General features: G+C 38.7%; 1 protein-coding gene across 4 annotated transcripts in view; it reads left to right on the top strand.

Moving 5' to 3' along the window:
• galntl6 (polypeptide N-acetylgalactosaminyltransferase like 6) overlaps positions 1-25,799 on the top strand; it is a 753,660-nt gene that overhangs the window by 279,864 nt on the left and 447,997 nt on the right. For all 4 annotated transcript variants that reach the window (XR_010006391.1, XM_016995302.2, XM_016995304.2 and 1 more), the window contains one exon: positions 7,770-7,908. Coding sequence is in view for 3 of the 4 variants with exons in the window: in XM_016995302.2 (XP_016850791.1) it covers positions 7,770-7,908 (139 nt within the window). In the remaining variant the exon portion in view is untranslated. The remainder of the gene's footprint in view (positions 1-7,769; positions 7,909-25,799) is intronic.

The following is a 25,799-nucleotide window of genomic DNA, read 5'->3' on the forward strand; positions in this document are numbered from 1 at the left end:
TCAGACCTATCCCGCCAAGCCGCGACCTCGCGCCTCGGGGAGAGGGCCCCAGTTTGGGAGGGGCCTTGAGGAGGGGGATAGTGTGATGACCCATGGGCCTTGTAGTCCTGCTCAGGACATTGTAATCCCTGATGAAGAAGAAAACTTGGGTTTTTTACCTTCCCAGTCAGAACTGGAATCTTCTCAGCCAGATCTTTCCCAGGCAGATCTGGGAACCTTGCACCTGCAAGAAAGTTGTGTCCCAGAAGTATGTCAAACAAACCCAGAGCCCACATCTCCCGTGTTCTTGCGCCGTGAGTTTTGTAAACAACAGAGGGGTTTGGAAGCAGCTTCGCGCAGGAGTGCTAGAATTGCAGCTAAGAATGTAGCCAATTAAGACTGCTTTCCGTGAGAATCTTTAGGGAGTCAAACATCTGGTCCCAGAGTTTAGCTTTCGTTTCTGGTTCCCAGAGAACTGCTTCGGCGAGAAAGTTAGACTCTATATAGGTGTTTTACCCACGTAGTAACTTCGCGGAGTCAATTCGTCAGCCTCCGGAGCGAGTTGTGTCTGGACAGCGCGCTCCGTTTCAAGCCTCGTTCCTGCTCAAGCCTTGCCCTGCTTTCCAGCCTTCGCTCCAGTTTCCAGCCTTTGTTTACCTACGGACCTTGCTTGTTTTCCAGGACTATGCCTTGCCTTGTATCACGGATTTTACCAAGTTATTCCACGGACCTTGTTCTTGTTCCTTGTTACCTTGTTCCACGTTTTAAGCCTTGCTTCAAGTATCAAGTTATTTCCTAGCCTTGCTCAAGTTTATGGACTGGGGGACCTTGTCATCTCCCCTCACTTTGCCTGGCAAAGTGAGTGTTTCGGTTATTGGATTACAACTTTGGAACATAATATTTCATATTGGACATTGCTTTTTTGGACTAATTTTGACCTTTCCTGAAAGGTCTGCTTCTGAACTAACTTTTACATTTATTTTTATTAATCTTATATATTTCCTTAATAAAGATATTAGATAGAATCTGGCCTCTGCGTATGGTTATTGGTGCTCTGTAGCCTGGGTCGTGACACTGAGTGAGAAATAAAGCACTGGCATACATGAACATTTTTAGATTGCATGTTCAGTGCATGAGTTATAATAATAATAATAATAATTTTATTCTTATATCCCGCCCCATCTCCCCGGAGGGACTCGGGGCGGCTAACATGGGGCCATGCCCAGACACGACAGCACAAATCAGATAAAACATTAAACCGAGCAGTAAAACTTCAACATGATTAAAAACAGTCATAAAAGTCAATATACACAATAATATTAAAATCCCGATTTGGGTCAAAAGATCCAGGCCAAGGTGCAAAGCAATATCAAGTTATCAGGGAGGGATAATTATACAGCAGGTGTAATACTTAAAGTGCTGAATGAATCCTAAAAACAATCCAGAGGGTCTACTGCTTAATAGGTAAATAACATGATCCCACAAGGATCAGTCAACGAAGGCCTTCTGGAATAGCCAAGTTTTCAGGCTCTTCCTGAAAGAAAGTAGGGTAGGGGCCTGCCTAATCTCCCTGGGGAGCGAGTTCCACAGCCGGGGGGCCACGGCGGAGAAGGCCCTCTCCCTCGTCCCCACCAACCGCAACTGCGAAGTTGGTGGAAGCGAGAGGAGGGCCTCCCCCGACGAGCGAAGAGGTCGTGCGGGTTCATAGGGGGAAATGCGGTCTCGAAGGTAGGTGGGTCCCAAACCGTTTAGGGCTTTGTAGGTGATAACCTGCACCTTGAATTGGGCTCAGAAAATAAATGGCAGCCAGTGGAGCTCTTTAAACAGCGGCGTTGAGCGCGCCCTGTAATCTGCCCCAGTTAGAAACCTGGCTGCCGATCGTTCCACACATGAGTTCCACACATCCAGCCAGATGGATGCCAAAAAATAAGTGGGAGATTTCAAGATTGTAGACTCTATTTGGGGTTTGAATTTATTTTTATTAGAACATGAAATCCATCAACTGGAACCTGATGCAGAAGACATAGAATTAAAGCATACTGAATCCGGGGTATTGCTTTCAGCTTCTATGGAAATAAGCTCATAGTTCTACATACAAATTCTTACCACATGCAGCATTTGTTACTTTTCAGCAGTGTATCTGTTTTGAATGGGGCTATTTTTGTTACTGCTGCTGATAAACCATGGGATTCAGAAATCCATGGAAATAGCCTTTAAATAGACCTTTATCTTTTGTAAATAGCTGTGCTACAGTGCATGAGACCACCACTATAATTTATCTGTAACGATAGATAGTCCAGAATTGGTTTTTTAATCAATAGGTGATTTCTTCATTCCCCCACCTTTAAATGAGTGGGTTAACACATTTTCCCACCTAATTTGATTTTTGTTTATTACTATAGTATGCAATGCAAAAAGAAAATATTGAAAATGCCGTTCCAAAAATTATGGCCATGGTTCAGCCAAAGGAAAACATATGTAAATTTTATTGATTCCAGTGGTGAAGTATTAATTTGTGTTTATTTCTTTACTGAATCAATGGAAGTTAGAAGTGCTTGCTACTGATTGGATAGTACCCAATGAACTGTAATATTTGTTTATGAAATTGTCAGTTTTCATGTACATCTTTTACTACCTCAAAAGAAACCTGTCTTTGGATTTTGGGTATGTGCACATTTATTCTAAAATCGCAGAAGTGATTAGGTCTGCTCTGAAAAAGGTCCTATTAAGTTTAAAGCTACACACAAAAAGTGAGACTTTTTGAAATAACAAATTGTACCATTCTTTCCTTATCTTCTCTTTTTGGTTTCAAGTGAATGCAATTACTTTTGCATATTCATAAAAGTTCTGTATACATTTATTGCTCTGCAGGGTTCTATTTTGAGTCGATTTACTTTATAATTAGCATGCCTGCTATTGTTACTGCTCTGATTGATAGATCAACATGTTTATGCTATTATGTATCTACAACAGCTTGGGAGAATAATGCTCCTTTTCTAATTTCACTAATCTTTTTACTCTATTTCTACGCATTTCCTCTTTTCAAGATGTTTCCTTTATTGATAGGCATTGCTGTTTTTTAGATCCTTCCACTGAACATGCATCATGAAGGAAGGGCTATAGCTCCTTGTTAGAATTTGCCATACTAAAAGTCCGAGGTCTAAACCTTGATATCTTTAGCCAGAGCTCTGGAAATTAAGTGCCAGCAAGTGAAGATGGTAAGTGGATAAATGAGCAGTCTAATTCAGTAGATGGCACCTTTTATTATCTATAACACCTGGAAAACGCAGAATGCAATCCTATGCATAACAGAAATTAAACTCATTGGAGCAAGGGAGGCTTTACCTTGTACATACATTATAAACCAGTCCCCAGCAATATAGTTGGACACTACTTCATCTGCCATGATTTTACAAGGTCTTCTGTGTCAAAGTGTGCTCGTACCTCACCAAATTACAAATGCCATGGTTCCATTGCATTGCGACATGGCAGATAATGTGGTGTCAAACTGTATTCATTCTACAATGTAGCTGTACACTTAGTCACAAAAAGATCAAAGTATTGCTAGATGTCTCTTCTTCTCTTCACCCACCTCCACACCCAGACACAACTTGTAGCTATTGTGTAGTGACCTTGATGCTGTAGAAAAGTCAAATCTGTATTTTTGAGAATTTATGGAAGTGCAAAATTGGTATTGGGGGCATCATGAAGTGAATACTGACTTTTCATTTTAGAAAAGCATGTTTCTCACTTCTAAGATGGTAATAATACAGTGGTTCCCAACTTGTGGGTCCCCAGGTGTTTTGGCCTACAACTCTCAGAAATCCCAGCTAGTTTGCCAGCTGTTAGGATTTCTGGGAGTTGAAGGCCAAAACATCTGGAGACCTACAGGTTGAGACTGTAATAATAGGACTGAATGCATGCAGACAAAGCCAAAAGGTGGCTATTTAAGGTAGAGGTCCCAATACATCAGATAAGACAAGAATGATGCTCTTTTTGATTTTCAAATATGTCGGCCTACGGTTTTCATCAGCCCCACACATCATGATTAGGGATTATAATACCATCATAATGTTGTATAATTATTATCCTACCCTTTGATTGTCATAATGGGAAAGGCTGTTCACATACTAGATATTAACATTTCTCTAATTTCAATGATTCTACAATCATTTCCATGTATCATTCCTCCAATATAAGCCTCTCTGAGGTCAACAGTACTGCCAACAGACTGCGGTCATTGCTAATAGTCAACACGGATTTACCAAAAACAAGTCATGCCAGACTAATCTGATCTCTTTTTTCGATAGAGTTACGAGGTGGGTCGATACAGGGAATGCTGTGGATGTAGCGTACCTGGATTTCAGTAAGGCCTTCGACAAAGTCCCCCACGACCTTCTGGCAAACAAACTAGTAAAATGTGGGCTAGACAAAACTACGGTTAGGTGGATCTGTAATTGGCTAAGCGAACGAACCCAAAGGGTACTCACCAATGCGTCGTCTTCATCATGGAAAGAAATGACAAGTGGAGTGCCGCAGGGCTCCGTCCTGGGCCCGGTTCTGTTCAACATCTTTATTAACGACTTAGACAAAGGGTTAGAAGGCACGATCATCAAGTTTGCAGACGACACAAAACTGGGAGGGATAGCTAACACTCCAGAAGACAGGAGCAGAATTCAAAACGATCTTGACAGACTAGAGAGATGGGCCAAAACTAACAAAATGAAGTTCAACAGGGACAAATGCAAGATACTTCACTTCGGCAGAAAAAATGGAAATCAAAGATACAGAATGGGGGACGCCTGGCTTGACAGCAGTGTGTGCGAAAAAGACCTTGGAGTCCTCGTGGACAACAAGTTAAACATGAGCCAACAATGTGATGCGGCTGCTAAAAAAGCCAATGGGATTCTGGCCTGCATCAATAGGGGAATAGCGTCTAGATCCAGGGAAGTTATGCTCCCCCTCTATTCTGCCTTGGTCAGACCACACCTGGAATACTGTGTCCAATTTTGGGCACCACAGTTGAAGGGAGATGTTGACAAGCTGGAAAGCGTCCAGAGGAGGGCGACTAAAATGATTAAGGGTCTGGAGAACAAGCCCTATGAGGAGCGGCTTAAAGAGCTGGGCATGTTTAGCCTGCAGAAGAGAAGGCTGAGAGGAGACATGATAGCCATGTACAATATGTGAAGGGAAGTCATAGGGAAGAGGGAGCAAGCTTGTTTTCTGCTGCCCTGCAGACTAGGACACGGAACAATGGCTTCAAACTACAGGAAAGGAGATTCCACCTGAACATCAGGAAGAACTTCCTCACTGTGAGAGCTGTTCGACAGTGGAACTCTCTCCCCGGGGCTGTGGTGGAGGCTCCTTCCTTGGAGGCTTTTAAGCAGAGGCTGGATGGCCATCTGTCGGGGGTGCTTTGAATGCGATTTCCTGCTTCTTAGCAGGGGGTTGGACTAGATGGCCCATGTGGTCTCTTCCAACTCTACTATTCTATGATTCTATGATTCTAATAATTACAATGAAGTGTTGTGTGGTTTCCAGGCTGTATGGTCATGTTCTAGCAGCATTTTCTCCTGATGTTTCACCTGCATTTGTGGCTGGCATCTTCAGAGGAAGATGCCAGCCACAAATACAAGAAGAAAATGCTGATAGAACATGGCCATACAACTCGGAAACCACACTATACCCCAGTGATTCCAGCAGTGAAAGCCTTGTACAATATATAGTTATGTAACCTATTCCTTGTTTAAAGTGCCCCCACTCTGGCTGTAATCTTGTTCAAAGCACCACAAGGGTTTCATTTTCTTACAGTTCTTTTCTTCTCCCCACCCCCCGCCTCCATTGTTACCCAAAATAAAAAAAAAATCAGCCTTGGAAAGACTCATATGTGGGCAAAACAATCATGACTAAAAAGAGAAAGCAACAGCTGTAGGGATGACAATAAGGAGGAGATGTTTACAAAGAGACAACTTTTGAGAAGTGTGTGGGACTGTATTCATCGTCACCTTCTGCCTCTTCAAAATGTTGCGCATTTTAAAAAGAGATTTCTACCAAAAATGTCCATAAAAGCCAAAGTCTTTTCCTGCTGTTATTGGGAAAGCAGAAACACTTGAGATAACTCTCTAATGGTGCTTTAAAGTGTTTAAAATCTATTTCGAATAATCAGAAATTGTATATTTTGCAGTTTATATATTCAGGTATTTCAAGTATTGTTACTTCCCTCTTCAGCTAGCTAACTGTAAAAAAAACTTTCTCTGCCCTTAGGCTTACAGTCTCAAAGATATATGGGAAACTGATGCCAAATTTATTCATCTCATGCCATTGATTCTGTTGGCCAGGGCTAGTGGGCTCTCCGTCTGGAGAGCCATAGCTTTCTTTCAGTATTCTAAAACAGTATAGTCCAACCTTTAGTTACCCGAGGGCCAATCAAACTTTAGTATAGGAATGTAAGGGCCAGAGACATTCCAGAAAGAAAACATTTCTTAAAAACTTAAAGCAGTAAAAAGGGCATTTTTTTCAAAATGTGAAATTAAAATATTTTTCCAGTAAGAAGGGCAAGGGCCAACAAAAATAATAGGTGGGCCACATGCGGACCATGGGCCGCAGTTTGGACCTCACTGTTCTAAAAGATATGACACAAGAGGAAAGTATAGCAAAAGAAAAGGTGAGGTGTAAACTCTGGAATCACTTGATAAAGTTGCTATGCTCTTACAAGTACCAGCTTGAATGGAAACAGTTCAGGATCATGTGCAGTGTCCTCATGCATAGCACAAGCTCTTCCATTCAGACTATTCAGAATCGTCTGTCTCCTTCTTAGGAGAACAATAAAACTAGTTTGAATAAATTTGCTCTATGTTTTTTTTTCTCTCTTTTGCTCACTGGCTTATTATATCTAGAAGGAAGAGCACCTTAAATCACTGCTGTATACTGTAATGTCAACTTCCTGTGTTTTTAATGATGTCTGCTTTAATCTAGCTATATTTTAATTGTATAATCTTGTTTTATGTTTTGGGTTTTGTGCATTTTAAATTTGTTGTAAGCTGCTTTGAGTCTAATCTGGGGGAGGTGGGATAGAAATGAAAATAATGATGATATTATGCTAAATGTTAGATTTGGTCTTCGAAGTGCACTTCAGCTAAAAGAGTGGAAGATCACAGAAGTTTGTTTAAGTTAAAAGGTGTCCGAGGCAAAACCACATGTCTGTGACCTTGATGTACTAGCCAGGGCCATAGCCAGAAAAATATTTTGGGGGGAGGGGTGAAACTTTTTTTAGCTTATCATGAAGAGTAGTTCCATAACACAAAATAATTTAGAAATCAGGCTCCATCAATAAACTTCTGTGGACACTCATGGGGATTTGTCCACTGAAACCAGTTAAAATTCATGAGTAAACCGGTTAAAAAAAAACCTGAAAATTTTCAAGGGGGGGTTGAACCCCTACCCCCCCCCCCCCCCCCTTTGGCTACAGCGCTGGTAATAGTTCCTGACTCCAGTTGGTACTATCAGTTTGCTACATTCCATCTCTGTTAATCTACACAAAACCAATAGGCATAGGAGAGAATGTCAAAAGAGAAGGGATGAGAGAACCAACTGTATGATTAAATTAGCTCTCCTGTTTCCCCAATTCCCCATGTCATCATCAACAACAACTGACATGATTTTATAGTTTAAATTTGAATTATAGTATAATTATTCACCATAGCACCACCACATTCTGATTTACAGAACAAATTGCTTACTATTTCTGGACTTTTACATTCACTAATAATATCCTTTTCATACCATTCCAGGGAAAGGTGAACAAGGAAAGCCATATCCGCTCACAGAAGAAGACAATGATGATTCTGCTTATCGGGAAAATGGGTTCAATATTTTTGTGAGCAACAATATAGCCTTGGAGCGATCATTGCCAGATATCCGCCATCCTAAGTAGGTATTTTACATCTGCTTCATTTTGTCATTACATACTTTCTTGTGGAAATGTATTGTGATTTATCAGATTATAAAAAATAGATTAAATGTTTAAAAGGATGTAATGCTCACTTTCACTTCCATTGATTTAGAGTGAGAAACAAAAGGAAGTTGTGAGCACCCATATAGAAATGGTTTAGTTTTCCAGTCTTAGAGGATGTGATATTTCTCTGGCAGATCTCAGTAGCAGGAGGCAAGGACACAAGGCCAGGTACCTTTTTCCAAACTTTGTTGCATGATTGCAAGATAGTGACTAAATTGATAAATACAGTATAAGACCTAGAATAATTAGATGTATATCTACTTTGGTGGTAGAGATATAAGTTTCCTACCATCAAGATCCTCCACCAAGAAAATGATCAGTTGGCACAAGATCTTTTGCATTTTGAGGAGTGATCTGAAAAAAGGTTTTTATAGAAAAGGTAGATTTTAAGCAAAATAGCAACAAAACAAAATGAACCCACATATTTTTCATAGGATTTTTTCTGTAATTTTTTTATCTTCTAATACTCTGTTATCGGTTCTCCATCTTTTAGCTAATCTATAATTTTTTATAATTTGTATTATAATGCTAATTAGTGCGTGGTCAGAGGTTTGTGGAATTTTTTTTCACAAAAAGTCGAGAAATATGAAAAATGATTGAAAAGTACTCATAAACCTTTATTCTCAACAAGTAGGGAGTATAGTTTTTAAATTATGCACTCCTGCATCAAAAATAAAGCAAGCAAAAATACCCATCTTCGTTTTTAATGGTTTTATTCCAGCTATTGTTCTGTTTGTATTAACATTATGTATAAAATGTTATGCACTGTTGTGTTTTATCTGATACAATTATTAATAGAATAGGAGTTGCAAAAATTGTGTGATATTATTTATTTGTTTGTTTAAAGTGACATTTATTTGACAGATAAGACTGGAGAAAAGGGAGGCAGGCAGGCAGGTAGGCAGTTAGCACAGAATGTTAACTCTGACGTTGGTCAGTCCAATGGCTTTAGAAGTCAAAAAGTTATTTTAAAAAAACAGTCATGTTGACTGCTTGATTAACTTGCATCATGTCTCAAGAACTATTTTACTCAGATTGCCTCAGAGCATTCAATGTCAAGGTTATCCTGTTAGGCAAGGTTTAATGTCTAGCAAAGCAATTGTGAGATGATTTTTACAAGAAAAGAAAATGTCAGAGATAGCTGCCCTTCCAAGAAATATGTTTACATTTAAAAAAGAGATCATTGACACACTCTAGCAGAACCATGTATTAACCATGGCCATACATAGGATCTAGGTCTGCTAACATGAGTTCATCAAGCCTTGAGTTTACACTCTCTTTTTCCTTTCAACTGATGATGCCTAAGGCATCTTGCAGAAATTATTGTAACCAGGTATTTGACTGTTTGGACAAAAAATGTCTCATTGTGATTTTATCTCCCAAACAAGTGCCCACAGACTTCCAGTTCTGAGTGTATATGTATGAAATTAGGTGCTCATAACAGGGATGGTGATTCTGTTGCACAAATGTCTGACTACTCAATAGTTTGAACATAAATGCTAAGGCTTTCTTGTTTGTGCTTGTGTTTATAAATAAACTTGAAAAAGTTTGTTTTTAAATTCGAAACCAACATGCTCAAATCCATTGATTTTATCTAATAGCACATGCCAAGCACAAATTGGATATTAAAGGAGGCAATTGACATTGCTGCCTTATATTTCAGTGTTAAAAAGGATACTAAAAAATTGATCATAACATATTAGAGCTGTGCACCGTTCCATTTTTTAAAATGGGCTCTGGATGATTAGGCAGTTAAGGGCATCGGATCACCTGTAATGACATGGGTGATTGAAAAGGCTGCTTGTGGTTTCTTTCAGTTACACGTTGAACACAGAGTGATAGCCATGTGCACACATGGGTTTTCCTATGAGCCCTGCTGCCTGAACCAAACACAAGAAGAAAGCCACTCTCGTGTCTTTTAACCAAGCTCACCTATAAATACCAGGGCTAGCGCCTCCATTTTCCTGTGGTGTCCTGGCTGTTGAGAGAGAGCTATCCTGTGCTAACTAGCTGTGTTGGTTGTATCTCTCAGTGCCGTCGCTGCTTTGAATTGCTTTTTTGCCTCAAATTTAATCAAATCTAATTAAAGTTTCTTAGTCTAATACCTTTCAGTCCTTCTTTAAAAAAATATTCTGCTATGAAAATGAGAGTGGGCATGCGTTTGGGGAGGGGTTGTGAAAGGGCATTTTTGTGGGGTGTTTGTTTATATATTGGGGTGGTTTAGTGAAGGGAGGGCATCAACTGATTCCCTTGAGTCCTCATGGGGAAAATTCAATTTCTCCCCAGACCTAACTTCTTGCTTCTGTACTCTGTCCTGCATCTTCCTCTCCCCCCCCCCCCATTTTTTTTTAATTTTTTACAAAAAAAAACCTTTACTTCTTGTTCACCTCTTTAACTGACTCTTTTTCCCCCTCCTCTGCCCTACTTTTTGGCTCGTGTGTGTACTCCTGCTCCAGTTCACCTACCTTGTATACATGTGTGTGTCCCTGACTTGTGTACTCCTGCACCAGTCTAGCAGCCTTCCTCCCCCAAAACAAATCTTTATAAAAATTGTAAGTTATTTGTTGTTCACCTCTTTGATTCTAGTATTTTTCCTGTGGCTTCCCTGTGTGTGCACTCCTTTTCTCAGACAAGAAGCCTGAGCCTATTCCCCAAAATATTATATATATATATATATATATATATATATATATATATATACACACACACACACACACACACACACACACACACACGCACACACACTAGCTGTGCCCGGCCACGCATTGCTGTGGTGTTGTCTGGTGGTGTTGGTGAGAATTTGTTGAGGTAGTGGTGGTATTGAAAGTGGTGAGGATAGGGGGGGGGTCTATGTCCCTGTGTAGTATTGTATAGTATTTATATGTTGTCCATGTGTTGTGAATGCATGAATTGTGTCCTGCTGGATAGTAGAAAGGGTTGGGCTGGATGGCCCTTAGGGGTCTCTCTAAACTCTATGCTTCTATTATTATTATCACCTTCATCATCATTATTATGTAGAGGCTGGATGGCTATCTGTCAGGAGTGTTTGGATTGTGTCCTCCTGCATGGTAGAAGGAAGTTGATCTGGATGATCCTTAGGGGTCACTACAAACCTTAGGATTGCATGATGTTGTTGTTATTATTATTATTATTATTAGTAGTAGTAGTAGTAGTAGTAGTGAGAGGCTGGCTGGCCATCTGTTGGGAGTGCTTGGATTGTATCGTCCAATGGCAGAGTTGGGTTGGACTGGATGGCCTTTAGGGGTCTCTCCTAACTGTCTGATTCTATGATTCGATTTGTATTATTACTGTGCAGATCTTGGATGGCCATCTGTCAGGAGTGCTTGGTTTGTGTCATTCTGCATGGTAGAAGGAAGTTGAACTGGATGATCCTTAGGGGTGTCTCCTAACCTTATGACTGTATGATCATCTTATTATTATTATTATTATTATTATTATTATTATTATTATTATTATTATTATTGAGAGGCTGGGTGGCCATCTGTTGGGCGTGCTTGGATTGTGTCCTCCATGGCAGAATTGAGTTGGACTGGATTACCACAGTAATTATTTCATATTACAGTAGAATCTCACTTATCCAACATTCGCTTATCCAGTGTTCTGGATTATCCAACACAGTCTGCCTTTTAGTAGTCAATGTTTTTGTGGTCAATGTTTTAAATTCATTCTGATATTTTGGTGCTAAATTTGTAAATACAGTAATTACAACATAGCATTACTGAGCATTGAACTACTTTTTCTGTCAAATTTGTTGTCGAACATTATATTTTAGTGCTTAATTTGTAAAATCATAACTTATTCTCTATGTTGATAACTCAGTGCAGCATATATTTGCTTATCTACTTTTTATGGTGAGGTAGGTTAAATGGTGTTCATCTCATTTTTAAAGAAACATATTAAAAATTATTTCAAGAAAGGCAAAGCATGCCCTTGGAAAGCCCTGTATTAATCTCTATAACCCAGGGTTCATTTGCATATGATTAATGCAAAGAACTGACGCTCCTTTATCTAATCTATTTGTTTAAAATATTTTGTTTATGCCTTTTGGCTGGCGAAATTATCCTCAGGTCACCTGAAATTATCTGTAGCAATTCCCACTGGCTAAGAATGTTTCCAGTTAGATGGGATTTTAATACATAATTACAGAGCATTAAAGTTACATTCAGTTGCATTGTTGGCATGATAAATATGCACTACACAACAGCTTGTGCTCCAAAAGGCTATCCTGTTTTTTACTGGTGTTGAAAACACTGCCAGTGGAAACAATGCAGAAAATCATTAGGGATAAAATGAGGCTGAACTGCCACTTTTCCCTGTTGTGTTTGTCAATATATCTGCTACTAATTTGTTTTTCACCCACTGCTAGCCAGATGGGCCATGACATTTCTCAGGATATCCCTAGAAGCAGGTCATTGTCAACAGTGCCTTATTAGGAACATCAGCACTATAGTGGTTCAGCAATTTCTTTGTAAACACCTTCCCAGCGTTAAAACTATTTGGCACCTACCCCGTTTTGCCATGACTTGCCAAGAGCATATATAGTACCCATGATGGTCCTAAATACATTGGGCAACACTTTCATAGAATAAATATAACAGTTCACAGGCATATTCTGCAAGCATTATAGCTTTATTTTGTGCAACTAGAATGGCTGTGCTAAAGATAAGTGGTCTACTTATGGGTGGTTCTTATTGCAGACATCACCCTTGACCACCACGGATCATCTGCATTCACAAATTCTTCAAACATACATTGTTTGTATCAACAACAGTCTTCCTTTTTTCAGGGTCATGATAGTTACTTCTGGGTACTTCAAGAAGGACAGTACATAGTGAGGATTCTAAGTCTTTCATAGCTTGTAGTCCATTTGTACAGCTCAACATCTCCATATTAAACATCCACAGGGCTGTTTTATACCTGTACCCAGTTTAGCCTTACAAACTCCCTCTGAACAAATAGTGCCAAGAAAACCCCGGGTTGTCATAAGGTAGAAACGGCTTGAACACACAGGCCAGCAACATAATAATATTATAGCAGTTGTGCTCTTTTTCTGGAGGTTAGTGCTCTATAAATTCTCCCCTCCTCTTTGTACATTTTTGGAGATTTTTTTAAAAAAAAATATAGATATTTGATTAAAAAGTGTTATCTACAAACTGTTAAAATGTCATATTTAAAACATTTCATTTGTAATTTTGGGTCAGAATTTAAAACTGACCCAGGAAACAGCATCATTCCAAATCTTCTGGCTTAATAGGTTAGTCAGGCAATCTATCAGCATTTTTAACTTCCTTTTTGATACAAATGTATTCAGTAATGTTTGCGCCTGCTGATAGCTCGGAAGCTTTAAGCCATTCTCTCGTGGTTGAAAATTATTTTCCCCCCTCTCTCCCCACCTTCCAGCTAATTTTACAGACCTGTCAAATGGTCATGGAAATTACCAGTTATCACTGTTTTATCGAGTTCAGCTGACAAGGCTAGATTGGAATAGAAATGCAGTGCGACTGAAGCTGGCTGCTGTAAATTGAATACTTTGACACACAGAGACAATTACTATGTAAATCTTTGCTTGAAAATGTTTTAGGCTGGTATTTTTCTGTTGCATGCTTGTCACTAGTTTGATGTCAGGTAGGTATTGTAGTCCCCTTGATAAAGAAAGGAAAAAGGTCACTTTTAAAAAAAAATCCATGAGGAATGGATGTGCTGACAAAAACTGAATGAAAAATTGAAACTTGTACTTTTTTATGACTTTGTGTGGCATGCTCTATTGTAAGAATTCTTCCTTTTAAAAAGCAAAAACTGGTGCTCTGTGCATGTGTGACTGCTTTTATCATTTTTCAGTTTCTGCATTATTACTGTTTTTGTCTTTTTCTCACTTCCTAAATGTTTTGTGGAAACCCTTCACAGCATTTTCCTTTTCTAATGATATTATCATCAGGGAAGGCAGTTTACAGGCCTATGGATAGGTCTGGAAGGCATAAAACCTGGTAGCATGCCAGGGTTCTGCCACTGCTCTCCCGTAATGTGCATAAAATATTATTGCTATAACTGTGGGGTCAAACAAATTGCAGCTTTTATGAATTGGCTTTTTCTATAAACTGACTGAAATGGTGCCAACATTCCCCTCCATTTCTCATAATTGAAAAAGCTCAGGCTGTGCTCCTACAGACATTTCAACAAAGGGGCATCGAAGGTTGTCATTTTGAAAATGTACATCAGTGTATCATGGCAGTTTACTCTGTAGTTGCCTTTTGTAATTATTAAATTTCTATTTAAACTTATATTTTAGAGACAAGCCAATTCTCCTTCTTTTAATAATAATATTTTACACTGTGGGAAAATGTGGGATACCAGAATCTACCTCTGAAATCAGCAAACACAGCTAGTTTTAAATAAATCCATAGTAGCTATTTTAAGTGACTTCTTGCAGTCCTTAGTATTTAAATTGCTTTCAAGAGATCTTATCATAAAAGGGCAATTTTCCAGAATACAGGAAAGGGATCTTTGAGGATTATGGTGCTCTGGTGTCAGAATAACATCATTCAGAATGCAGGATTAGCTAATTAATTGTAACTAGTTGCCTTTTGCAAGCAACTATTCATTTTTAGTTAATTCCTATATGTAGAACCTACATTACACTACATTTATAATTAACAAAAGATAACTTTTATAGTGTAACTATAACATTAGTGGCTATATATGGTTTGGCTATATACTCAATAAATGGAGGAGGAAAAATCACATGATTTAAGTATTGAATTATGCTGTACCTAACAATTTGTCACGAAATTTGAGCTATTTACAAAAGGATGGAGGATAGTGTACTTGGGCCTTCTAGGTAATGTCCTGTAGCAGTCACATTACTGTACAGGGTGTTTCAAAATTATAGACCCAGTAAACAGTCTGTTTCTTTAAATGGTGGTACTAATAACAAATGTTTTTTGGCATTGGAGGATTAATGCCAAAGTGCCCTTGAAATGCTTGGTACACCACAATTGAGTCTTGCTGAAGTGTGAAACACAAAACACATTATGCTGCGAGGTCACCAGGGTGAAAATGACTGAGGCCATGGAGCTGTTTCTGCATTGCGAGAGTCATGTAGTGGTAATCATTCAAACTCTATGTCCCACCCTTTCTAGTGGTAAGAGTTTCATTAATGGGTGTTTTGTGGTTGCAATGATATCGCGATTTTAAATTGGGTCAATGCATTTTGTTAAACAAAAAGGGAGTTACAGTACAATCCCCATATCCATGGGACTGGTAACTGGAGTTTCATTTACATGCATTTGCCAGGCATTTTCTACATTCTCTGGGAAATTCTATACTAGTTTGCTTCAGCTCATCAAAGTTTCCAATTTAAGAAAATGATTAAAACTGACAAACCATATTAAGATCAGGACTGTATTTGAATAATTCAAGTCTGGTAGTCCAGGATATTGAGATTGGAATAGACAATCTTTAAACCAGTCCACACTCCAGGAAATAATGCCCGACTGCTCACTGGAGGGAATGATATTAGAAGCAAAGATGAAGTACTTTGGCCACCTAATGAGAAGACAGGAAAGCTTGGAGAAGATAATAATGCTGGGGAAAATGGAAGGAAAAGGAAGAGGGGCCAACCAAGTGCAAGATGGATGGATGGTATCCTTGAAGTCACTGGCTTGACCTTGAAGGGGTGGTGATAGCTGACAATGAGCTCTGGCGTGGACTGGGCCATGAGGTCACGAAGAGTCGGAAGTGACTGAATGAATAAGCAACATTTATTATAAGTATTTGTTGATATATTCATTCATATTCATGCATACATATTCCCTTCAGTGAAAATCAAAGACATAACATTGTCTGGGCACTTCACTTAGTTATATTCCATAACATTATTATTGTATGACATTTCACATAAGACATCTTATATGAAGCCATATAGCCACCACATCATATACATCAGGACATTCACAAGGCAACTCAATTCTTTTAATATACTACCAAAGCGGACAAGAGCATGAGACATGGAAGCAAAGAGGCTGCTCGCTTGAAGCACTAAAGCCCTGTACTATCTCGCTAGCATTCCCTTTGGCTCTAGCTCTTAACTTAAAATGTGGCTCATATATCAAAGCAAAACCAAGGCTGAGCGATGGCTTTTAACTCAAAATGCTCTTAAGTTGGGACATTCTTCAGTCGAGGTTCCACTCCATGCTAATTAATGGCCTCATGACATTGCTCTAACATAGCTCTTTTATTCTCTCCTATTCCCCACTCTTGTTCATAAATCTAAGTATATCTTACACTTTTAGTTTACACTCCAATACACATGGTCAGGTATCTCTAATGTACTAACCTACAGGAAGACCTGAAGTTAATCCTTCTGGTTTTTATTTACATTTTTTAAAGGAATATCTGGCATTCTTCTCAGACTTGAAATCGAAACAAATATTTTATTTTGTTGTTATTATTGTTACTCCACTTTTTTCTCAGGATTGAGACCAAAAGTGACTCTTATGTTACAAGATCAAAAATCAACAGACACTGTCATGAACATAGGCTCTATATTCTACCATTTATAGGTTTTACCAGGTTATTTGCCCTTATTTACATTTTAATGGTTTGGGCTCAGGGAAGGTTTTGCCAACTTAAATCTAACTGGCCTGTAACAGAGGGATGCAAAAACATGAGCCAGACTTAAAAAAATAACTGTTCTAGAATTGGACATTGGACTTGTGTAACCTGTGGCACATGGGCCGCATGCAGCTTGGAATGTGGCCCAACACAAAATTGTAAATTTACTTAAAACATTATGAGATTTGGGTGTGTGTGTGTGTGTGTGTAACTCGACTATGTGGTTCATGGGTCCAAACTTTGTAGACAACAATGAAATAGAATAGAACAAGTATGTTACGTTCACAAATATTGGAGTATTATCTTTAATTTGCATTAAAATTGCAAAATGTTCAACCATAAGACCTGCTCAACAATTTTAAAAGTCTCTCTGCATACAGCGGTGGATAATTAAGATTATTAGTGAGTAGATTTTTTGCTTGTCTGTAGTGGCAGAAATCATGAAAATTATGTACAATACTAGCTCTTTTTTTTTCTTTTTTCTTTTTTTTTTTTGCTCACCATTCTTTTTCCAATGTGCTCCAGGGGAACCAAAAGATTGAACACCCCTGGAATACAGAGTGAATATAGTGTCAAATCCCCAAAACAAACAAACAAAACTTAAAACATGTATTTATTAAACAAAAGCCAAAAAAGTCAAGAAAATGCCCACTCCAAGCCTCCTTATCTATGGCTTTGCCACCTCAGTCTACTGACTTTCTTTTCCTGGTCCATTAGCTTTCACTTGATTGCAGGAAATTGCAGCTGATTGAGAGCCTAGCTGCAATTCCTTCTGTTTAGTATCTTTTAGGTAATGGGAGAACTGGTACCAGTAGTTTATGATTGCCTCTGATTGTATCTTATTTTATTGCTAAGATACATTTTGGAAAAAGACTGTTGTCATTCATTGAAGGAAGGAAAAGAAGCACCTTTACAATACCATAAAGCAGTGGAAGTAGCGCAGATGAATTTGCTGCCATCTAATGTATAGTGTATATATGAACATTCATTTCAGAAAGCCAAGGAAGGCCAAGTGTTGTGGTCTACAAATAGTAGTACAATAGTGCATGCAGAGTTCTGAGTGTTTTGTAATGTTTGTCTAGGAACAGATAAGAATTCTTGCTCAAATGATTTGGTTTATTGGGATCCATCTATATGAGCCACATATGTCAATGCTGACCCAAAATGGGTAATCAAGATCAGTACCATTAAAGTTTACATAGCTGGCAGTTGGCTACCCTACATACTAAACTGTCACAGCAACTGAACAGAGTACAGATGGCCTAGCAGCACTGAACCCAACACCCTATCTTCTTCTGCTCATCCTCTGCTTGGTGCACAACTTAGTGGTCATTGCTTGTCACATCCACTGATGCTGGACAGAGTGAGGGAGTGATAAGAGAAAGGGGAAGAGAGAAATGAGGAATTGGTCTCTCTTTTCTCCCTCCCTTGTTGGATCACGTCATTGCTCCAGCTAGTATCAATTATTGCAATGATTAATGACCACTAGTAGTTTTATCCCCAGTGGTCACCATTAAGCTGAGTTCAAGAGGGAGTAGGTAAGTGCCATCCCATGTCACCAGGCTACCCAAATATGGAGATTGTGGGATGGCCACGAGACCAGCCACAGCCACTTCTGAGTAGAAAAATACCTAACTGTTCATATGAAAGTGTGGGATTTGGCGTGTGTAGATGGACCCTTGGAGAACTTAGGGATATTCTCGGAAATAGGAAGGAAAAAAATATTGTAATGGTCAAGGTAAAAAGAAACAAGAAAGATACTTCTGAAATGTTTAGATTCCAATGAGGAGAATCCTTTTAAAGTCCTTTTCTCATATCCCTCCAGTTTTCAAACAGACAGCCCGGTGTCATGCAGTGATTGCAATACTGTGAAGAAAGTACCTTAGAAGGCTTCTTGTTGTTTGATTCCTTTTCTCTCAGTGTAACACAGAGTGGGAGAGAGAGAAAAATTGTCTAGGAGCTGGAATGCTAATGAAGGCTGCTTCCAATTCAATATTGCACAAGATGGGACGGGGGAAAGGCAATCAAGGAGTCTTCCCCCCTAGTCTCTTGAGGTCTCGTGGATACCCACCACCTGGAGAGTTTCTTCCCCCTATGAGAGCTTTGTGAAAACTGCATACATTTGAAACATAAATGAGTAAGGAAGACATTGACAGAATAATTTGTTCTTCTTTGTAATTCTGTTAATGCCCTGGTTAGGTCTTTTGTAATGATAAAACATAAAACGTATTCATTGAGTTTTGGATTTTAAGAATGGACCATTTAGGAAACGCATAAGATAACTACAACTCTCATCATCATCTGTTATTGTTTCAACCACACCAGAATTCAGTGTTGGCCATGTTGAGTCTGTATGCCAAGTTTGGTCCACATTCATTGTTGGTTGGGTTCACAGTGCTCTCTGGAATTAGGACTCAGGACTCTGAACAAATACAATATAGATAAATATGTACAAAATGTGTTTTAAAGACATAATGAAGTTACCTAAAATATTCCAGACATTCACTAGAAAAATAAAAGATTAAAAAATTATTAAATTTTCCAGTACATGTGGAGTTTTTTTATTTAAAACCACTTAGTTCCATAAAACCTATCAGAGTAAAAAAAAATATATTCCTGCTAATGGAAAAACTGCAAGGACTGGACTAGTCTGGCCTGATTAGATAGGGAATTGAGTCAGGAGCAGCCATTCAAAAGACTACTGCACTATGAGACATATATATGAGGATGGCAGGGCAAGGGGGAAGACATCTTCCAGAGACTGCAGAGCAAGGCAGTCTGAGAAAATGGTACTTCAGGTAGCTTTGTTGGCAGAAAATAAAAATCATGGATACATCTGTATGCTAATCTGTTTTAGTGAAACTAAACATTCCATTTTGACAATTGCTATCATCTCACCCCTGCCCTGTAGTATAAGAATAGAGTTACATGTGCCTTTTAACCAGTTCAAGCAACTAGATTGTATGTATGTATTTATTTATTTACAGCATTTATATTCCACTCTTCTCACCCCGAAGGGGACTCAGGGCGGATCACAGAACACATATACGGCAAACATTCAATGCCGATTATAACAATGGCAAGACAGACAACAGATAGAGGTCTTTAGGCTTTTTCCCATCTTTCGGCATCTTTTAGAGGCTGTGTTTGGTTCCGGCCACCGGGGGTGCTGTTGCTTAATTTCCTTGCCAACAAGCTTCCTTTGTTCGTAAACTTCCTCTTTTTCTGATCTAAATGGCGGCCTAAATAAATATCTCCCTGCTTTTTAATGCAGTATTTATCTACTCACATTTGTTTTCAAACTGCTAGGTTGACAGAAGCTGGGCTAACGGTCATGAGCTCACTCTGACCTGGGCTTTGAACTTTCAACCTTCTGGTTGGTAGATTTATGGTGGTGATTAACCTGCTGTGCTTAAGCCCGGCCCTTTTTAAGCTAGTTGAAGTCTCTTAACACATCTCAAAGACAATCTTTTGTATAGTGCATGCATCCAAACATGCCATAGTGAAGGCATGTTATTGTGGCCATATATCTACAGAAATGTGTGCAGTTACCATACTAGTTTTTTGTAAACACAGAAGATGCCTGAGACAATAATACTTTCAGCTTTCTAAATATGTAGACATTGTGGGTGCATAATCCTTTAACTGCTTGGCCAAACACTATTTTTAAATCACACCTTAAACAGTAGTCTGCTTATCTATTGAGCATACGCAAAGAATTTAAAGGTCCAGTGGAAATCTTTTCAGTTGTATTACACTTGGCAATGCCCATATCAAATGACCTCCCTCATTCGCTTTGGAAACTTGAGGTGCTCAATAGCCCTAAAAATTTCTCATTTCTTGCTTGAGGTAGAATTATCTCCCTTATGGGGAAAATATTAATCATATGTTTATTGTACTGGAAGCAATAACAACCACTACAGCAAAGGAAAAGTTATGAATTTCATGCTAACCTGATCTGTTGAAGTCACACATAGTAGCTTCCCCAAATTTTCACCTGTAAAGCTGAAATATATTAAATTGGTTTATACCCGAAGGTCCACATAGGGGTTGTTGTTCTAATTCAGGAGTTAAATTAAAACAAATGTGGGCTTAATACAGTTGTAATTTTGAAGGACAATCTCTAGTGAAGAGTATTAAAAAGGATGCAAGAATCCAGGCTATACACATACACACAGAACATTAATTCTTCCATGGGTCCCCATCCAAGTCCAAACCATCTCCAAATTTTTAAAATAATAAGATAAAAAGCTTACAATAGTATATCCTTGTGAGGATTATTTTCCCCACTTCCCAAACAAGCATCTACTGTAAATATTGCAGATAACCTTAGAAAGAAATACAAAGAAAGTTGGCAGATTATGTTAACATCATGTTAATATCTTGGTGCATTTTATGGGGCCCTGTTTACTTAAACCATAGATGAAAGGAGGAAAGGAAAGGGAGAAATCACAACAGTGCACTGCACACTGCAAGTTGTTGTCTGTTATTTTAGTTCAGAAAACAGATTGCTGAAGGAATGAAGGATATGATAGTGTGATATAAAATTATAGACAGTGTATAGAAAGAGGTTTTTTCTGTCATTTTGTCAATACTAAAACCTGTGGTTATCCTGGATATAGATTGTGAAGAAACCCAGAACATACCATCTTGAATACATCACATACTTAAAACTATGGAATTAGCAACCATAAAGTGTGGTGACAGCCATTCATTTAGATTCCAGGATAATGAAATATTCACTTAGATATCAAGATAAAAAATGCAATTATCATTGCACTGGATAGGAATAGATGTCTCAACACACATGAATGTCTCAGAAAATAAAATTGTCAACAACCACATACCCTGTTTCCCCGAAAATAAGCCAGGGTCTTATATTAATTTTTGCTCCCAAAGATGCACTAGGTCTTATTTTCAGGGGATGTCTTATTTTTCCATGAAGAAGAGCTCACATTTATTGTTGAACAACAAAATGAACATTTATTATATACTGTAAAGTAGTTGTCATCACAAACCAGCATAACCAGACAAACTATGAATCCTATCAAGAATTTCTTGTTACTACCATTATTTACATGTACAACAATCTATGGTACCTCTTGCAATTTAGGTTTCACAAGGTTTCCACACTGATTTCTCTCTATTCTAGTTTCAATGTAGTAGTCATGAATGATGAATAATATAATATACTATAATAATAATATGATAATATAATAATAATATAATGATATACAATATATTAATGAGATTATATAATATAGGATATACAGTAGAGTCTCACTAATCCAAGCCTCGCTTATCCAAGCCTCTGGATAATCCAAGCCATTTTTGTAGTCAATGTTTCCAATATATCGTGATATTTTGGTGCTAAATTCATAAATACAGTAATTACAACATGACATTACTGCGTATTGAACTACTTTTTCTGTCAAATTTGTTGTATAACATGAAGTTTTGGTGCTTAATTTGTAAAATCATAACCTAATTTGATGTTTAATAGGCTTTTCCTTGATCAGTCCTTATAATCCAAGATATTCGCTTATCCAAGCTTCTGCCGGCCCGTTTAGCTTGGATTAGTGAGACTCTACTGTAATAATAACAGAAAATGATAATAATATGGTATTAATAGGATAATATAATAATGGGATATAATAATAGTAACAGAATATGATAATAATAATATGGCAATAGAATAATAGTATAAAATAATCAGTTTCATGGCATAGGATAGGAAGATGAGAGGAGAATCCCAATGCGTCCTGTACCTTTAAGGAGCAAAAGCAGCAGGACGAAAGCCCTTTTCCTTCCCTCCCTCCCACCCTCCCTTGCCCTGGCTCCAGGAGCCAATCAGAAGCCTCTGGGAAGCAAGGCAGCATGGCCAGGAGGGAGACGGAAGGAAGGAAGAAACGGCAGCGCAGCAGCAGCCACGGAAGGTTCTTCAAGCCTCGGCTGGGGGGGCAGGCAAGGCAAGGCAAGGCAGGGAGGGAGGGAGGCACAGAAAGCAAGCACTTTCCCTCCCTCCCTCCGGTGTATGAATGAGTGCTGCTTCTGCCCTGCAGCCATGCTTCCCAATGGAACTCTGCTGCAGCCTTAGTTGCTAGGTCTTACTTTCAGGGGAGGCCTTATATTTGGCAATCCCCCCAAACCCCTGCTAGGTCTTATTCTTTGGGGAGGTCTTATTTTCGGGGAAACACGGTAGTGGATTGTTCGCCTATATGTATGAGCAGAAAATTATCATTGTTGTCGACAGTATTAACAGCAAAAAAGCAGGTGGGGATTGCACAAAAATGTACATTTTGTGAATAAAGTTTTTTCAGCAGAAGTGTTGTGTAATCATGTATTTTCTCTTCATTTTTGTACACAAAGACACGCACAGACCTTTGTGACATTCCCAAATTAAAAACACAAACATTGAGCACACACACATAAAGTCTCACTGCCTTGCCCAATAGGGAGAAAATTTTCACAATTTTCTCATGTGAGAATGAAAAAAGCAAACTAGCTTTAATTACTTCCAGACTAACTGAAAAGTTAAAGTAAATCACCTTGGGAACTGATGTAAAAAGTATCTGGTCATACTGGGAGATGAATTAAAATGTGTGGATCTCCAAAATAAAATAAAAAAGGATAGGAACAAAATCCGGAACTTTCTGATGAGGGTGTGCCCTGAGTCTGGCATTGGTTGCTATTTATAATGTCTTCCTACTTCTTCCAGAATCAGAAAAGGGGGGATTTCTCTGAATAGCTGGTGCTGAACAGTAACAGCAAGAGAGAACAATTGCCTTCAGGTCCCATTTGTGATTTTCCTGGAAACATGTCAACTGCTGTTGGAACCTGAATCTGGGTTACATGAAACGTTACGCTGAACTTTTTACCTTTGGATCCCAGTCCAGAACTCCATATACTCAGCAGCAACCAAGTTCCATGGTTGGTTGGATTTTGTAAGTCAATTGTTTGGTGGAATGTGAAAAAACACCATGAATGAAACCAATGTGATGTAGAAGGTTGAATCTTATTGTTAGTCCTAAATAAGATTGGCTTCTTGAATCACATGCATGTTGACTCACCATTGAGCAATTGATTCTACTTGAATTGAAACAACAGGTTGCAGGTTGGCATGTTGTGATAAGACTGATGAAATCCAGATTGAATTTTGCATTAAACTATGAAACTCTCTGGACCTTGGATGATTTACCAATATTCAGTCCAGCATACATCCCAAGATTGTCATTAAGATATCAAACGATGGGGGACACTTCAAAGAGCCCCTTGGATCAAAGGCAGGGTAGTAACACATAGTAGTCTAAACCAGCTTGCTGTCCAAGAAAACTGTGGTTGCGGTTTAGAATATGAATGGATATCTATATCATGTGATTTTTTTTTTCGTGTCAGGAGCGACTTGAGAAACTGCAAGTTGCTTCTGGAGTGAGAGAATTGGCCGTCTGCAAGGATGTTGCCCAGGGGACGCCCGGATGTATTGATGTTTTACCATCCTTGTGGGAGGCTTCTCTCATGTCCCCGCATGGAGCTGGAGCTGATAGAGGGAGCTCATCCGCGCTCTCCCCGGGTGGGATTCGAACCTGGCAGCTTGCAGATCAGCAGCCCAACCTTCAAGTCACAAGGCTTTAACCCACTACTCCACCAGGGGCTCCAGATACGGATAAGTGGAACAACCAATCCTTTATTACAGTTCATAGATCAAACAAGTTCAAAGTAATAACATGTAAGATAAATTAAGGTATGTGTCTCTGCCCACTTGCAGATGGCACAAATGTGAAGAGTTGTGCTGCAATGAAAACTACTGTAGGTGCCAACTGAAATTAAAATAACATTATGCATATTATTCCCTTAATTAGGATACTTGCAAACTCATTTTAATATGAATCAATGCATTTGGAGCCTTGAAATGATTTTCTTAACTCTTCCGGAATACATCTAAATTGTTTTTTACTTCAGAGCAAAGTCATCTTAAATTCATAAAATTTATGAGCTGCCAGTTACTTTGACATCTTTTGACTGATATGTTGTGCTCTGTGGAATGAAAGATCATAACTGACAATTTCTCACAAGGTTCTTTGCTAATAATATTGTGTCTTCTCTTCCTTAGCAAATAGCTCTTATTATTTGTATATTATTAGTTTTCGGCTTGAGACCTGCATGTCTTGTGTGGGTTTTTTTAAAGTCACTGCCTTGGTTTGGCAATAGTCTTCTTTATTGCAGAGTTAAAACCAGCAACAATCTTTCTAGTTGCAAATATTAGCCAATATAATATTAACTAGTACCACATACCCTCTGATATGTCACATAAGAAAACTGCCAAGCAACATCAGAGGCAAAAGCATTTACAGTAGAGTCTCACTTATCCAACATAAACGGGCCGGCAGAACATTGGATAAGTGAAAATGTTGGATAATAAGGAGGGATTAAGGAAAAGTCTATTAAACATAAAATTACATTATGATTTTACAAATTAAGCACCAAAACATCAGGTTTCACAACAACTTGACAGAAAAGCATGTCAATACATGGTAAAGTTATGTAGTAATTACTGTATTTATGTATTTAGCACCAAAATATTGCAACATTGACTACAAAAACATTGACTACTAAAAGGCAGACTGCATTGGATAATACAGAATGTTGGATAAGTGAAGGTAGGATAAGCGAGACTCTACTGTAATTAGAAAGAATTCACAAGTAGGAGAAGTTGCAACAGTGTGCTATTGCTTGATCATACAGAAAAGGACATGATTCTGCCATTTCCTTTCCTCTCCCCTCCACTTAAGTACAAGCTACTTTTGCACTTGATGCAGCTTTGCAGCTTGGGAGTGATCCTGGACTCATTGCTGAGCTTGGAACCCCAGGTTTCAGCCATGGCCAGGGAAGCTTTTGCAAAATTAAATCTTGTGCATCAGTTGCGCCCGTACCTTGTGAAATCTGACATGGCCACAGTGGTCCATGCTCTTGTTACATCCCAAATAGATTACTGCAATGCGCTCTACCTTTGAAGGCTGTTCAGAAACTCCAAATGATCCAAAGGGCGGCAGCCAGATTTCTCACCAGAGTGGCATACAGGGAGCATACAACTCCCCTGCTACGTCAGCTACTGAGCACAATTCAAAGTGCTGGCTTTAGTCTATAAAAGCTCTAAACAGTTCTGGCCCAATTTACC

Source organism: Anolis carolinensis, chromosome 5 (assembly GCF_035594765.1).
Source record: "Anolis carolinensis isolate JA03-04 chromosome 5, rAnoCar3.1.pri, whole genome shotgun sequence".
Lineage (NCBI taxonomy): Eukaryota > Metazoa > Chordata > Lepidosauria > Squamata > Dactyloidae > Anolis > Anolis carolinensis.